This window comes from Liolophura sinensis, chromosome 1 (genome assembly GCF_032854445.1).
Source record: "Liolophura sinensis isolate JHLJ2023 chromosome 1, CUHK_Ljap_v2, whole genome shotgun sequence".
Classification (NCBI taxonomy): domain Eukaryota; kingdom Metazoa; phylum Mollusca; class Polyplacophora; order Chitonida; family Chitonidae; genus Liolophura; species Liolophura sinensis.
In genome coordinates, this window is record NC_088295.1 from 66031744 (window position 1) to 66047033 (window position 15290).

At 40.8% G+C, this 15290-nt stretch overlaps 2 protein-coding genes across 2 annotated transcripts; one reads left to right on the forward strand and one right to left on the reverse strand.

Annotated features, from left to right (window-relative positions):
* Positions 1-241: 241 nt before the first annotated feature.
* On the forward strand, positions 242-3792 carry LOC135461713 (protein LTO1 homolog). The gene is made up of 6 exons (XM_064738914.1): positions 242-351; positions 778-883; positions 1451-1521; positions 1965-2079; positions 2346-2498; positions 2954-3792. Exons 1-5 carry the CDS (start codon positions 242-244, stop codon positions 2421-2423), a joined length of 480 nt encoding a protein of 159 aa, XP_064594984.1. The 3' UTR covers positions 2424-2498; positions 2954-3792.
* Positions 3793-4245: 453 nt separating this feature from the next.
* LOC135481756 (serine/threonine-protein kinase dst2-like) lies at positions 4246-10620 on the reverse strand. The gene is made up of 5 exons (XM_064761435.1): positions 10363-10620; positions 7376-8889; positions 6945-7027; positions 5092-5198; positions 4246-4540 (listed from the first exon to the last, which is right to left on the reverse strand). The coding sequence occupies exons 2-5, from the start codon at positions 8821-8823 to the stop codon at positions 4319-4321; spliced, it is 1860 nt and encodes a 619-aa protein (XP_064617505.1). The 5' UTR covers positions 8824-8889; positions 10363-10620; the 3' UTR covers positions 4246-4318.
* Positions 10621-15290: the final 4670 nt, after the last annotated feature.

Here is a 15290-nt window from a genome sequence, read left to right on the forward strand (position 1 = left end):
TACGGCTAGTTTCTCACAAGCTGGGCCAGATATGCACCAAAGCTTATTGGCCACGGAATGTTTAAGACTGAGAAACAGCGATAAACGTTAACGTTGTCGCTTATGGAAACTTAATGGGGGTCTGAGGCCTGTACTCTAGCAACTCATTTAGGACACCTAACCCAGTATAGGTTACTCCGGGTTTGGTGCTCGTGTAATGCTCTTAGAGTTATCTGCTCTTTGTTCACTGCCGGTGGTGAAAATGGCTGACGGCGGACGATCTGTGAGTGGAAATGTAAACACGGGCCTGGTTGACGGTGATGATGTGGACATAAACGACTGTTTCGATGCCATTGAAATGGCAGGAGAAAGGTACGTTTATTGGTATGTCAAATTTGGTACCAGATTAAAACGACTACGAGACAGTAAACGGCCCTCACATTAACCACTGTTCCTTGTTACTGGGCGTTCAAAAATCGTCACACTTGCATGTGCGCCATTCCATGTACATGTCAGATCCAAACCGCACGTCAGTATGGCTGATCTAGTACCAAAATGTGAAAAATAAAAAAGCCAAAAAAAAAAAAAAAAAAGAACAACATAAAATAAACTTTTTATTTTTTAATATTCGTTGAACTAATATTCAAAATTCACTTTTTACGCTGCGGTTGTGCTTTCAGTTTTAAATTTTATAATTTTACAAAGCTCAAACTTGAGAAAAGGATACAAAGGGAGCATTTTAATTCACCTTTTTACGACTCGATTTTTTATGGTCAATTTGACTCTTTTGTATTGTAGATTTAGAAATGAAGGTTACATGGAGGGTCTTGATGCGGGACGATCTGTTGGGTATCAGGAGGGTGTCACGATTGGGAAAAAACAGGGCTGGAAAATAGGCTCTGAGGTAGGTTGGTCATTTTACAGATGTTGTCCTTTATTCTTTCTGAGATTGTTGGTATCTTCTAAAATACCTGGTGAAAGTTTCATTCCCGTACATTCTTGTACTCCTCATGGAATCTTGACTTATTTCTTAAGACACTATTTCATGGATGGGGTTAATCCCACAAATTTGAGAACACATTGAGCTCCTTGTTCTAAATGCCATTTACAAAGCTGTCTAGCTGACATGACAGTAGCGATATCATTGGTTGTCTTGGGCATCTTGAATTTCTAATTAGGTTGAAGTTGAGCACATACAATAATTGTCTTCACTTACTAATGGAGTGTAATTATTCATGTCAGAGTCCTAAAACAGCACTCCAAGATCATCTAGATAAAGTAGAAAAAGGGAGAACAAAATATATATTTAGTTGTGGAACATCTTATTTGGTTGTTTAACACCCACTGAAGTTGAATGTTCCAATGTTCACTGTAGGGCCAGTATTTGGTATAATAAAAGCTAAGAGCTTAAATTTGTATTTTTGTAGCATTACACCAGTATTTTCATTGTTCTTGTATCTTGTTTTATTAGCTTGGATTTTATCATGGATTTGCATCCTCCTGGAGAAAACTGGCAGCTCAGTATCCAGACAGTAAGCAGAGGTTAGCGAACATGAGATGACATGGTTGTATAGTTTTGTTGTATAGAAAAGATTAAATATCTGTCCATATTTTAACATAAAAATTATCCTAAAATAATTATCTGAATATATCATAGTAGTAATTACAACGTACAAATATGTAGTAATGGTTAAAGTTGGCCTTTTAGTTCACATACATATATATTCAGATCTCGCTGGCCAGTGGGAATGACAGCTTCTGGATATCCCCCTACCCTTGATGAATGAGGTTATGGGTTCAAATCCCACTCCCGTTAGTACAGCTACAGCTGTGAATAAGTGGTTTGTCAGGTAAATGACACGGCAAGGTGATTTGCCTCTATCTCCAAATCTGTCATTAAAGTGGAAAATCCCTGCGTATGGCGGCAAACACTAACAAAGGAGTCAAATAGTTATAAAAATTTTTTGTTTTCGTGTTATGTGCAGAGTTATCAAGGCTCTGGATAGCTTGGTGATGATGATTGACGAGTTCCCACTAAGTGATCCCACGACACAGTCCTTACAAGATCAGCTGGAGCAAATCAGGGGAAAATTCAAACAGGTGAGAACAGGTTAGAGAGAGCACAGCACACAGTATGCTTCCAACACTTTCTGACGCTACACTGCATAACTGAAGGCACATCTAGTTACATGTAGCTGATTAGGTGTCAGCTGTCACAAGAAAAGTGAAGGAAGCAGTAAGCAATAAGGGGTTTTTAGTCGCTTTATATTAACTGAAACTTTTCATTTCTTTTTCACATTTTGTTTATGCTTTTGTATGTAGAAATGATTACAGTATTAATTCCTTGCGTTCTATTTTTGGCACAGATTTCTTCTTTGCTGAATCTTCAGACAGAATTTGGAGGGGGAGAACGGGAGGGCACTCCTGCAAAATTATCCTTCTGATAGGTGCTGTAGACAATCTATCAGTTACCTCCCCTGCCCAAGCGTTGTGGCACATTATCTCATACTTTATCTCAGGTAAGAAAAAATTTATTTGTTGAGACGGTAGGCCAGCGTTCATGGTTTTCATGTTTCTTTTCTTAAATAAATTTTTTTATCTCCCGCCCTCTCCAAGTTGATATATACTGGGAAATCATGCCATTTTTCTGAAATAGATGCATGGCACCTCAATCAGTCGTGGTGGAAAATTGCTTTGTGTTTGACTGGTGAGGTTGTTTTGTTTGAATTGTGCTTTCGGTTTGTCTGCAGCTTTACACCATAGCCAGAAAAGGGCAGTGGTTTCTCTAGGGCTCTAGCGAGTTCCCTTCACCCATAAACCTGACAGCCATTATATAATCTAATACTTTCAATAACGTCCGTGGAAAATATTTCAGTACAGTGTTAAAACCCGATCAGAAAAATATAGGCTATGAATAAATGTTAGTATATAGAGACGTTTGTGTTGACTGTTACTGTTCTCTGTTTCACATTAGACACCTACACATGTATTACTTCGGTTGATGAACAGAAGGCAGGCTGAAGATGCCAACCCAAGTATCCTGGCAAAGCACTGAATACTCTGGTGAATCCAACGAAGTTCTGGTGGATATATAAAGGCGGTGTAGAATATCCAGTAAGCTGGCACACAGATAGAATGTCGTGGTTGTGAGAGAGCTGACTTGACTGTTAATGAGATTTTATCAGACAGACTGTTAATGAGATTTCATCAGACAGACTGTAAATGAGATTTCATCAGACAGATTGGAATGGTGGAGAGTTATGAAGAGGAAGTCAAGTGAATAAGTGTTTTGGAATCAATACCAAATTTCACATAGATTTTGAAGCACCTTGATGAATACTTTTTGCGTGTTTCCCAATGTTGGACCTCAAGTCAAATCTTGCTTATCTTGTCATCATGCTGCATAGCGTATGTTCATATTATAGTTCCAGGAATGTAATTTAAATTTATTTATTTATTTGATTGGTGTTTTACGCCGTACTCAAGAATGTTTCACTTATACGACGGTTGCCAGCATTATGGTGGGTGGAAGCCGGGAATGTAATTTAAACATAACATGTATGAACATGTATGGTTCAGTAAAATGCCTCTAGGTTATACTGTTAAAAATAGTTAAGGTGCCTCCATGACTCAGTTGGTTAGCTCACTAGGGCAGTGTAATGACCCAGGAGCCTCTCACCAGTGCGGTTGCTCTGAGTTCAAGTCCAACTCATGCTGACTTCCTCTCCATCCGTAAGTAGGAAGGTCTGTCAGCAAGAGGTGGATAGTCATGGGTTTCCTCAGGGCTCCTCTCGGGTTCCTACCACCATAATGCTGCCCGCGAAATATTCTTGAGTACGGCGTAAAACACCAATCAAGTAAATAAATAAATAAATAAAAATAGTTGTGAATTCCCTTTACTCTCACAGCTTCGTGACAGTAGGTGGTCAATGCTGGTCCTGTTTCTGTTTTGAAGTCCAATTTTTTTTGAAGACCACTTGTCTTTGACAATAGACTACTCATATTTGTATGTGACGTGGAAAAATTCGCCAGTAACTTGTCAAAGGTCTCTGGGTTAACACCCCCCCCCCCCCCCCACTGGTCGCCGTCATATAAGTGAAATATTCTTGAGTACGGCGTAAAACACCAATCAAATAAATAAACGGTTGACCCATGCAGTGGCGAGTTACTGTTGAGACATGGTCATTTTATTACTATAGGATCGTGTTCGCTATCTGTAGATTATTGGTATAAACTTGTCAGGAATTAATTGAAATAAAACGTAAATACACAGCAAAGTCAGCTTTGATGTTTATTAGCTTTTTGTTAAAAAAAAAAAAGATACACTCAAGCCACAGTTTCAGCTTAACATTGCGCGTTTGATGGCCCGATATCTGTTAGTATCCAGCATGATGCTGATGAACTCCCGCCGCGATACCCGGCCATCTCCGGTAACGTCGGCTTCTTCCATCATCTCGCGCAGCATCGTGTTCGAGAACATGGCGTTTGTGACGTCAGCGGCCGCCCGAAGGTCCTCGAATGTAATGTAACCTTTGTCCTCTGTGTCAATCAAATTAAACCCCTAAAATGAGGAAAGATGTGACCCTATAAACATTCGTTGGCATTGATTAGCTTTAGAGATAAAGGGAAAATTTCCGAGCATCTCAATGCTACAGTCAGTGAAATTTTACAGCGTTACTACCTCCCCCCCACTCCGAATTATAAATAGGATTTGGCCCACTGTTTGCTCGTTATGGGTTTTGACAACAGAAGGTGAATAGTTTGTAATAATCCATGTGTAGAGCTCGTGTTGTTACGTGTCACTTACTAAAGGCAATTTTGGTAGATAGTGCTGCTGATTTTACAGACAGCTGAATATAGGAGACTGGCTAAAAGAAGTGGGCTATAGCAGGTTCTATACAGTAGGCCTACGCCATTAAGTTTGTTTTTCGGCTATGATAGTTTTTAACCTCAGGTGGCTCTATGTTGAAAGTGTACTATGGCTGAGATTTTTCCTTACCGGCTTTGCTATGGAAGAGTTTAGTTATGGAAAAATGAATTTTGACTTTAACGGCTTGTATACATGTAGTAAAACTTAACTCTGACTAAATAATGTGAGCACATTCCGCCTACCTGTACTATCTCCTCGAAGGGATCAGGCCCGTCGCCTTGACCAATAACCACTAGCTGGAGGAAATCATTGAAGTCCACGATACCTCGCTTTGTTTTGTCCAAGTTGGCTGAAGAAGAGAGACACCAAATGCAGCTGTACACGGAAATTTTTGACGTTTATTGAAGACAGTTATGGGACCAAGTAACCTGATAAGTTCCTTTTAATGACATACACACCGGCTATATTTTTCAATTTCTATTTACCGGCCCGGATAGCACAGTTGGTAGAGCGTCCGCTTCGGGACCGGTAGATCCAGGATCAATCCTTGGTCGAGTCACACCTAAGACTTTAAAAGAGGAAGTTGTAACTTCCTCGCTTGGCGTTCAGCATGAAGGGGATAGTGCAACGACTGGTTGACCCGTATCAGTATAATGGCTCGGGCGGGGCGGCTTACTTGCCTTCGGTAAGTCGTCTCAGTGATGCAGCACTAAATAAAAGAGCGGTGGAAATCCGTCCTGCAACAAGGAGGCACATTACACGTGCATGCACCCTAATGATTCCTTCGTCGTCATATGACTGAAAAATTGTTGAGTACGACGTTAAACCCCAAGCACTCACTCACTCAATTTCTATTTTATATATTAGTAAAAATTTGTATTATACATACGTGTATGGATATGTATTGTGATGGGAGTAAAGTAACCTACTTGTATCTAAAAGACCAAAAAATATATATTTGTTCAAATATGTCAGTAGTTTGGTGCCAGTTTTGTTAATCTGATATTAATCTTATGCCTGGCTTGTGCGGTCTCCGTGGCGCAATGACACAGAAGACCAATGCAGTCGCTGTGAGCTCAAGTCTCGCTCATGCTGGCTTTCTCTCCGGCCTTACGTGGGAAGGTCTGTCAGCAACATGGCTCCCTGGGCTCTACCGGGTTTCCTCCCATCAAAGTGCTAGCAGCCCTCGTACAAGTGAAATATTCATGAGTATGGCGTAATACACCGATAAATATATATATATACCTGCCTTGTAATATTAATTTGAGCCAGTGGTGATGTGTGTCGATGTGTATTCATTCTCTGCCTAGGGAGGGAATCTCAGAAATTTCCCTGTGGTCGTAGTTCGGTTTGGTGTGGTTTTACATGAAATTCCATTAGGAGGCCACGCATTCCACAAATATGGCGTACAGCACACAATGTGGTTGAAAATCTGTGCGTTTCACTTGACAAGATTCGTCAGTTACCAACCATACGTTTACCCTGGTATCTCCATCCACACCTCTTTGAAACTGACCGCCGTCCTATAAATGCAATATTCTTGAATACTTAGCCCAAACATCAGTCATTAAATCTATTCTTAAATGGAAATTCTGAATGGAATGCAGAATTTTTAAAGCATCCTTATTTCCACGCTATCCTTGTTTCTTCTAACATACCGTAATGGAAAGATATACTGCGTTAGTTAATGAATATTTGGGATGAGCAAAAACAGAAGATATGTTGCTTCTGACTTTACTCCTATACATCAGGAGATGCATACACGTATATATGTACATGCCTCTTCGGTAACTAACTCAATACAGGTATACCGGTGGGAGTGCATCCCCTCGTCTGCCTTTCAATCCATAAGTGTCACTGAAATGAAATATATTCTCCAAGATTCCGTTTCGTTTAGTTATGAACTCAGACATACATGCACCTATTATTCTGACGTGCTCAAACTGGTAGGGCCTACATGGCTCGATGCAGCTGTCAGTTCCTTGGCTAATGAGGTCGCGTGTTCGAATACAACCCTTGCTGGTTCGGTTCCTGTTTTAAGTCAGGAGGACTGTGTGAAAAGCAATACTTCTAAAATGCTTGTTCATATACTCACAGATTGAATCCTTGAGTACTCCTTTGCTTACACCAAATTTTAACATCTTCAACAATCGTTTCAGGTCAGATATTGTGATAAGTCTGCAAACAAGGATAACACACGTATTGGCTCATAACCTAAGAAACTCGCAAGTAGATGTTCACCTAAACTTATAGGACGCATGCATTATTGTTTGAACATGAATTAGGGAAAATTCAATAATTCAAACTCTTTGTGTTATATACAAAGGCAAATGATAAGGAATCACAATAAACTAAGCAAATGTCTGAAATTTCTCTTTTGTAACGATCTCTTATGCATTAGGTCAAGACTACACCATTAACATTGTTGACGCGTTCTTTGCAAACTTACTGCTTACAACTTTCATTTGTGTAAGCAAATACAGACATGTAGATAGATTTTGTGAGACCAGAACATCGCAGACTTACCCTCTTCGTTTCGTATCGAACATATCAAAAGCAATGTGAAGATCCTGTATTTCCTCTCTCGTGAGCTCTCGCGTGATCTCGTCGTTTCTCGCCTGTTGTTTGGCCTCTGCCTCCAGTCTCCTAATGATTTTGTTCATACTCCCGGCTTTCCGGCGTTCGCTGATGCCGTGTTTCTTGTCTATATCACGTGCCATTTGTCTCGTCTGCTGGTTTTGTCTCTCTCGTTCGTCTGTAAGTGCTATTACTTCCTCTTTTACCAGCTCATTGCTAATGAACTTTTTATAGAGATCCGTATTCATGTCTAAGCTTACATTTCGCTTGGTGCGAGCCTTGGCTAGCTTCGCCTTCAGTTTTGCCACTTCAGCTTTTTTCTTTTCTTTCTCCAGCATATTTTGCCTTTCTTCCTCAAGACGCATGTCCTCCAGTTCTTGTTTTAGCCGTAGTGCTCCCTCGCTTAATCTGAATTCGGCAACCTTCATACCTTGGCTGGAAAATGTGACCTTTTGGCCTGTTTGACCAGATTTGTCACTAACATCGGGATTTGATGGCTTTTCCTGGTTTCCTGATTCAGATCCTTCATTTTCCTCTGAACCTATTTGCTTAAGAGTCCCTGTTTCCATCGTGACGCTATTGGTGGCATGATCTTCATTAGACATCGTTTGGACCGCAATTTCGCTGTCGACAGCCCTTGTGACTTCCTCAGCGTTGTCTGGATTGACGCCGTCTACTGATGGATTTACTGTACTAGATCTCACAAGAGGAGAAGCCACCAGAGATTCATTCTCATTCTTGCTTATAATTATGTCGCCAGAAACTGAATTCTCTTCAGCAATGCTATCCACATCACTTTCATCGAGCTGTAATTCACTACCTAAATGAGGAGTCAAACATATTTCAACATCGTGTTCACTCTGTTCCGTTACCTTCTCTTGTGTTTTATTAGATGTCTTTAAAGGTGTTACATCTTGTGTGTTTACATCGGCCTCCAATTCATCGTCTCCATGTAATTCTCTGCTTTCATCATGTTTGTTTCCATTTGTCATTGCCTGTTTCTTGTCGTTTGTGTCATTTAATACTTTGTCCTCTGTCTCATCGAGCTCTTCTCCATTATCATCTTGAGTTTTGTTTCTTATCACAGCCAGTTGTTTGTAGTTTGTTTTTGACAGCGTCTGTTTGTCTTCTGCACCACCTAATTCCTTGTCTTCGACTAATTTTTTGTCGTCATCGTGTGTTATTTCACTTGTTACAGGCGGTTCTGTGTCGTCTGGTTTATTTAACATTTTCTCTTTTGTTTCTTCGTTTCCTTTGCTTTTTCCTTCGTCCCATGTGATCTCCACTCCACTGGGAATGTCCATCTCAGATATTTGGCTCAAGGAGTCGTCTCCCTTTGACGGAATGTTAGAACTATTTTCCTGTACTGGTGAAACCTGGGGATTGTCACATTCCATGGCTGTGTGCCATGAAATTAGTATAATGTTAACCTCTGCCTCAACTGCAGCAGGAACGCCAAGACCCTACAATGACAAAAGCGGCAATCATAATTGTGTTGCATTAGACACGCGACGAGTGAGAGATTCAATTTTATTTATTTATTTCATTGGTGTTTTACGCCGTACTCAAGAATATTTCACTCATACGACGGCGGCCAGCATTATGGTAGGAAGAAAACGGGCAGAGCCCGGGGGAAACCCACAACCATCTGCAGGTTGTTGCCAGACCTCCCCTCGTATGGCCGGAGAGGAAGCCAGCATGAGCTGAACTTGAACTCACAGTGACCGCATTGGTGAGAGGCTTCTGGGTCATTAACTGAGCCACGGAAGCCCCGTGTATCTCTCAAGGAGCGCTAATCATTGACCTGTATGAACTGGTGAATTTAGCGCTGGTACATGCGGCTGTAAGTGTACTCATATTCAACGTTTTGTACTCAGGTATATCACGCTAAAGGAATGTGTCACAAGAACAATCTTTTGAAAGAAAGAAAAATATTTTGACAATTTTTGGCGACTTTACAAACTTACTGACTTAAAGCCGCAGCGGAACTGACGACAGCTGGTTCCAAAACTGCGGTCTCATTTTATTAGTGACTGATAAACTGCAATGAGAAGAGCTGCAATGACAAATGGCACTAAACAGACCCCTTTAGATGACAGATCCAGCGAGGGCCCCTGATGATTTCGAAACAGCGGACCTATAAATATTTAGGGATGGGGTCGTGGCCGTGTGGTATGACGCTTATCTTTCTATCGCTAGAACCCACGAGACACAGGTTCCATCCCGGCCCTGGACAGGGTTTTTGTAACTTCTCCCTCACTGACTATTCATGTGGTCTTGGTGAAAATAAGCAGCCAACGACGCCCCCTTTGCGCAATCTATAGCGTTCACCGAAGACCACTTGCCTTCCACCAATTTTAATAAGATGTACATGTTCGTGATGAAAGTTCGTGAATAATATGCTAAATCTCGAGGGTTTAATTAAGATTGAATGCTTCGGTGTCCTCCACCCACAAAACTGATAGCCGTCGTGCAACTGAACCGTTCTTGTGCACGGAGTTAAGGCAACATCCTCCTATTTTCTCTGTGGTCGCTGTGAGTTCAAGTCCAGTTCATGCTGGCTTCCTCCCCGGCCGTACGTGGGAAGGTCTGTCAGCAACCTGCGGATGGTTGTGGGTTTCCCCCGGGCTGTGCCCGGTTTCCACCCACCATAATGCTGGCTGCCGTCGTATAAGTGAAATATTCTTGAGTACGGCGAAAAACACCAATCAAATAAATAAATAAATAAATCCTATTTTCTCTGTAGTAGGGCCTAGTAGAAACTGCTGTTATTCCCGTTTGAATGTTGACATTTATGAAAAAGAAACACAGAATGCTCTGGAGTAACAGGTAACAATACTGTTAACAAATGTATAAAGAGTTGTGCTACATAGGTTACGATAGCGAAACTCTTGCCTTTACAAGCATTTATCAGTGATGACACATTATGTACATACCTATCAGCCCTGTAGTTCAGGCCCCTATGTGTTGCATGTTCACCCTTTGCACATACTGCAAGCGGTTCGCCACAGTGACATATTTATCTAGGTATGTTGTCATGCTACATGTCCTCATACCGCTGACTTAGAGTGTCAAGCATGTTTGTAGCGCTATGTGTACTACGTGCTGGTTTTTGTCCGTGGGCACTCACCATGCATGCGTACAGTTACTATCGGAATTGACATACATTAACAGCGAACAACAGAAGACCCCTTACACGCCTGCCAGGATATAGGACAATCATGTATCAATAAAGTCCGCCATAAATATCAGTCAACCGGCGACTCGTATAGAAGCTCTTGTGAATGGTGTACGCCCACTTGGATCGTTCTTCAACTTTTATTTGTGTCATCGAGCTCTGCATGCCATACATAATCACGCTCTTATGTTTCTCCTGTGAGTAGCGTTTTCACTGTGCTTCTTTGAACGAAACAATGCCGTTCATAATGAAGATCGATACAGACTGTTTATGAAAAGGTAATCAATAAGATATACAATAAAGTTTGCATGAGCGTATTAGTATCTTGGAGGACTTTCTGAATATACATGGAAGAGTTAATACTTTAGTTTACGATGCAAAAGGCTCTTTCACTTGGAGCTTCGTGTTCTTTATTGCATTTCACGAATGTAGTGCATGTAACACGAACTTGTCCTTAACTATCTGAGAATGTTAAACCTTTCCCGCCAAAAGTAATTCGGGGCTTGGCTGTTTAGTCTTATTCTCTTACAACTTTGCGATGCCGTTTTGTGGACAAATTGTGTAACATATTAATCATAGGAAGAATATAATGATATATTCAGCGTGAACCTGATTCGCCATTGCGCAAAGCTGTGTCCATCGGAAGGCTGTAATGGGCGCTAGCATATCATCTTCCCAGCTGCGACAGTGTACAATGTATATAGCCTATGATAACAAGGAGTTACTATTGCGAAATATATTATGATGCGAATGGAATTTTAAACGGTTCAATGCATACTTTTATTATTTATGTACTATTATGATATATCAGGATATTTTTAACTGATGATGGCATCATATCTCTCGTATGTAATACCACATTGGTTACTACATATCACGTATGTAATAACACATTGGTTACTACATATCTCGTATATAATACCACATTGGTTACTACATATCACGTATGTAATAACACATTGGTTACTACATATCTCGTATGTAATACCAGATTGGTTACTACATATCTCGTATGTAATACCACATTGGTTACTACATTGTTGTTCTAAAACGCTTGGATACACTGGCGCTTGATCCTTACATGTTTTCATATTATTAATATAAATATAATTAATGAATGATACAATGTTCAGTGGAGTTTTCATGCCATATGCACTGATGTACTGTTCGTCTTTCAGGTGAAATGCATAATCTATAAATCATTTACATCTTTTACGAACTGTCTTCCACATGTAGAGCACTTTGAATGCTATATCCACTCTCCCGTACATGTATGGAGCAACAGTTTCTCAGCAGTTACATGAACAGTTAGAAGGCAATCCGGATTGAGGTAAATTAAGGACTTATTTCACTTGGCAAGTGTGGCCATTTGCTAACTGTCACATTGTGGACGCTGCCTTGATTTAACTCTTGTTAAATCTATAAATATAAATTTATATTTTTGACTTTGATTTTGCAAGTTGAATATTCAGACAAAGTGTTGGCTTGTAATGATGATATTATTGTATGTCCTTCTGTATTGTTTTGCTGTAGTTGGAACCTAGAGGACAGTGCTTGTGTTATCGGCGATGTGTTAAAACCAGACAATGTTGTCTGAGGTTGAGTATATTCAATGTGCTTGGTAAAGACATTGTTATGCGGATCCACGTTTGTAGTGTACATTTAGTGTAAGGATGTAATTTCATCTCCCGCAGCTGTCAATCTGACCCCGGAGTCACGGTTAGAACTATACAGGATATATGTACGCTTGTTCCTTAATGGGCCATCTAAGAATGCTATAGAATAGCCCAATTATAAGAATTCCAATTTGTCACCTGGAGTATCCAGTACAATTAAACCTTTAACCGACAGCACATACATTGTTATTGCTATATGTAAGTCTTGTTTGAAATGATTTCGAATGTTGAAGCAGATTATGTTAAAATCAAAAGATGGGTAAATTAAAACAATAATCAAACAACCCGTCTTTTTATTAGATCTGTCACTCACTCCAACACGAAGATCCAAACAACATCATATCATATAGCCATATGGAAGTCCAGTACATGCTGGCTTTCTCTCCGGCCGTACGTGATAAGGTCTACCAGCAACCTGCGGATGGTCGTGGATTTCCCCTCCCACCATAAAGCTGGCCGCCGTTGCATAAGTGAAATATTCTTCATTACGGCGTAAACCACCAAGCAAATAAATAAACATCGTCATATGGCATATTTTTATCCGATTTGACTGGGATTTCTTTCAGACAGGTGAAAAGCAAACCGTCATCGTCAGACACTACGCATTAACGTCTAACTATAAATATGTCCTCGCATATTTTCCATAACTACCTTAAACACAATGTTCAGATTTAGAGCACAACTTATCTCTAGTACACTACTTTTACAACAAAGTTCACTGATACAAGACAATTAAGCCGTATCCTTGACGTGAAGATTTGTCGACGTATCTGAAGAAACAGTTTGGTTGTAATTTGGGATTTCCACTCTCTGGATATAATAGTAACACATGTTCTAGTGCTGAAAATCGGCGGTGACAACACCGTGTTGTAACACACAACCTCAGAGTCATGGACATAACGGAATGCAATAGTTGTTAGCCACCTAGGCTATTTGACCAACCGGTCTTTGATAGGAGTTACTGACCGGCGGAATTTACGGCGAACATGCATTACCCCAGTGATAATAGCTGAGACTATCAGACTGGTAAATGTCAATTGGAAAGTGGACATTTATAAAGTGGACACTTTCTCATAATGACAACAACCAATCCGGTATATGTACGGAAGTTAAATCATTTCACCGTGCATGAAGTACCCAAATGCATGTATTAAATTAGAAAGGAGACCTACATGCATGTATTAAATTAGGAAGGAGACCCAAATGCATGTATTAAATTAGGAAGGAGACTTGGAATTTTGAAGCCACGATGGACTCATCTCTGACACACAGACAAGGAACGTGTATCTAGCGTTACGAACGATTGGCATGCACATTTCGTACTGCCACGTTAACAAACCCCGTGTATGTTCTAAAGCTGACATTTCAATACTCACACATACAGCAGGCTGTATCCACATCGTTCTACACCCTTCATTAGGCTGAAGGAAATGTAACTTTAGGCAGGCACGTTTCGAGCTGCCCGTGTTAATTTGCTGGTTTGTATACCTGATGGCCGTCCAGAAGCAAAGCAATTTGTTCTGGGGAGCGGATGTGAGCTGAAAAGGAAGTCGAGGTACTCGAGGTTAAAAAAAGGTACTGGGTCTGATGTGTCAAACATGGTTTAGGCGAGAGTTGTCCAAGGCTATCATCAGGCTGGTATTGTTTCTGAGATGCTCCATCATCCATCTAGCAGCTTCAACTAAAGTTCGGATCTGCCTTAATGTACCGTGTACATCTACCGTCGAGTACCCACACACAATTAGACAGGCTTCGTGTGGGGTGGTGAGCGGCCGGTCATTAGCACATTAGTGTTCACCTACATTCTCTTGACTCCCACGCAAATGCTTTCAAAATATAACATTATATTCAGACGATTATAGCAGGCAAGCTGTACATTTATTTATTTGGTTGGTGTTTTATGCCGTACTCAAGAATACTACACTTATAAGACGGCATCCAGCATTATCGAGGGAGGAAACCGGACAGAGCGCGCGGAAAACCCACTTTCCACTACACTTTGATTTGTTTTGTTTATTTATTTGATTCGTGTTTTACGCCGTACTCAAGAATATTTCACTCATACGACGGCGGCCAGCATTATGGTGTGTGGAAACCGGGCAGAGCCCGGGGGAAACCCACGACCATCCGCAGGTTGCTGCAGACCCACTGCACTTACGGCCGGAGAGGAAGGCAGCATGAGCTGGACTTGAACTCACAGCAATCGCACTGGAAAGAGGCTCCTGGGTCATTACGCTGCGATAGCGCGCTAACCGACTGAGCCACTACCGCCCTACTGCACTTTGAAATCATGTAAGTACACATGCAGGTGCAGACCTTTTGAAGCACAGGCGCCATGGGCTCCATGAATACTTATTCACGGAGATAACTATGCAGAATGGTAATGCAGAATGGTAGTTCAGAATGAAATGATGAGAAATTTAGAAGTTCTCAAGTTGGATGAGAAATTTCGAAGTCGATATGTTTTTATGTAAGTTATTCAGATCTGATGTCATTCTTTAGATACTTATACACATTTGGTAGCATACGTATACCAGAGCGGAGCTTAGATGGAACTATTCGTAGATCTACATATATAAACACTATCAGTCAATATCTTTACGTATCAACGTATTTTCATGTACATGTACCTTACACTGTATCAAAACGAGCAGCTAGGTGCGACTGGTTATAGTCTATCATTAACTTGCACAGTTAAATTGCTACTTTTTTTAACCTATTTCTGCTTAGGCCATGGGGATAGAGACATCTCATTTGCTACTATTTAAACATTTTCGTGAACAATCAGTATAAAATCCTGACTGAGGTAGTGGGCAACAGGCCGTATTTCACTGACTGAGCGGTTCTTATTTTACTCTATATGCTGTAGTCCTTTACATCTAGTCTGTTTCGACCGTAAAACCTAAAGTCAAACATTTTCATACTTCATAATACTAATAATATACAACAGCGAGGGGCCTCCGTGGCTTAGTTGGTTAGCGTGCTAGCGCAGTGTAATTATCCAGGAGCC

Coding starts and splice junctions, on each gene's coding strand:
- LOC135481756 (XM_064761435.1), bottom strand. CDS start 8,823: ATGGAATGTGACAATCCCCAGGTTTCACCAGTACAGGAAAATAGTTCT. Junction 7,028..7,375: donor TTCGATACGAAACGAAGAGG/GTAAGTCTGCGA, acceptor CCTTGTTTGCAG/ACTTATCACAATATCTGACC. Junction 5,199..6,944: donor AGTACTCAAGGATTCAATCT/GTGAGTATATGA, acceptor TCTCTTCTTCAG/CCAACTTGGACAAAACAAAG.
- LOC135461713 (XM_064738914.1), top strand. CDS start 242: ATGGCTGACGGCGGACGATCTGTGAGTGGAAATGTAAACACGGGCCTG. Junction 352..777: donor ATTGAAATGGCAGGAGAAAG/GTACGTTTATTG, acceptor TTTGTATTGTAG/ATTTAGAAATGAAGGTTACA. Junction 1,522..1,964: donor TATCCAGACAGTAAGCAGAG/GTTAGCGAACAT, acceptor TGTTATGTGCAG/AGTTATCAAGGCTCTGGATA.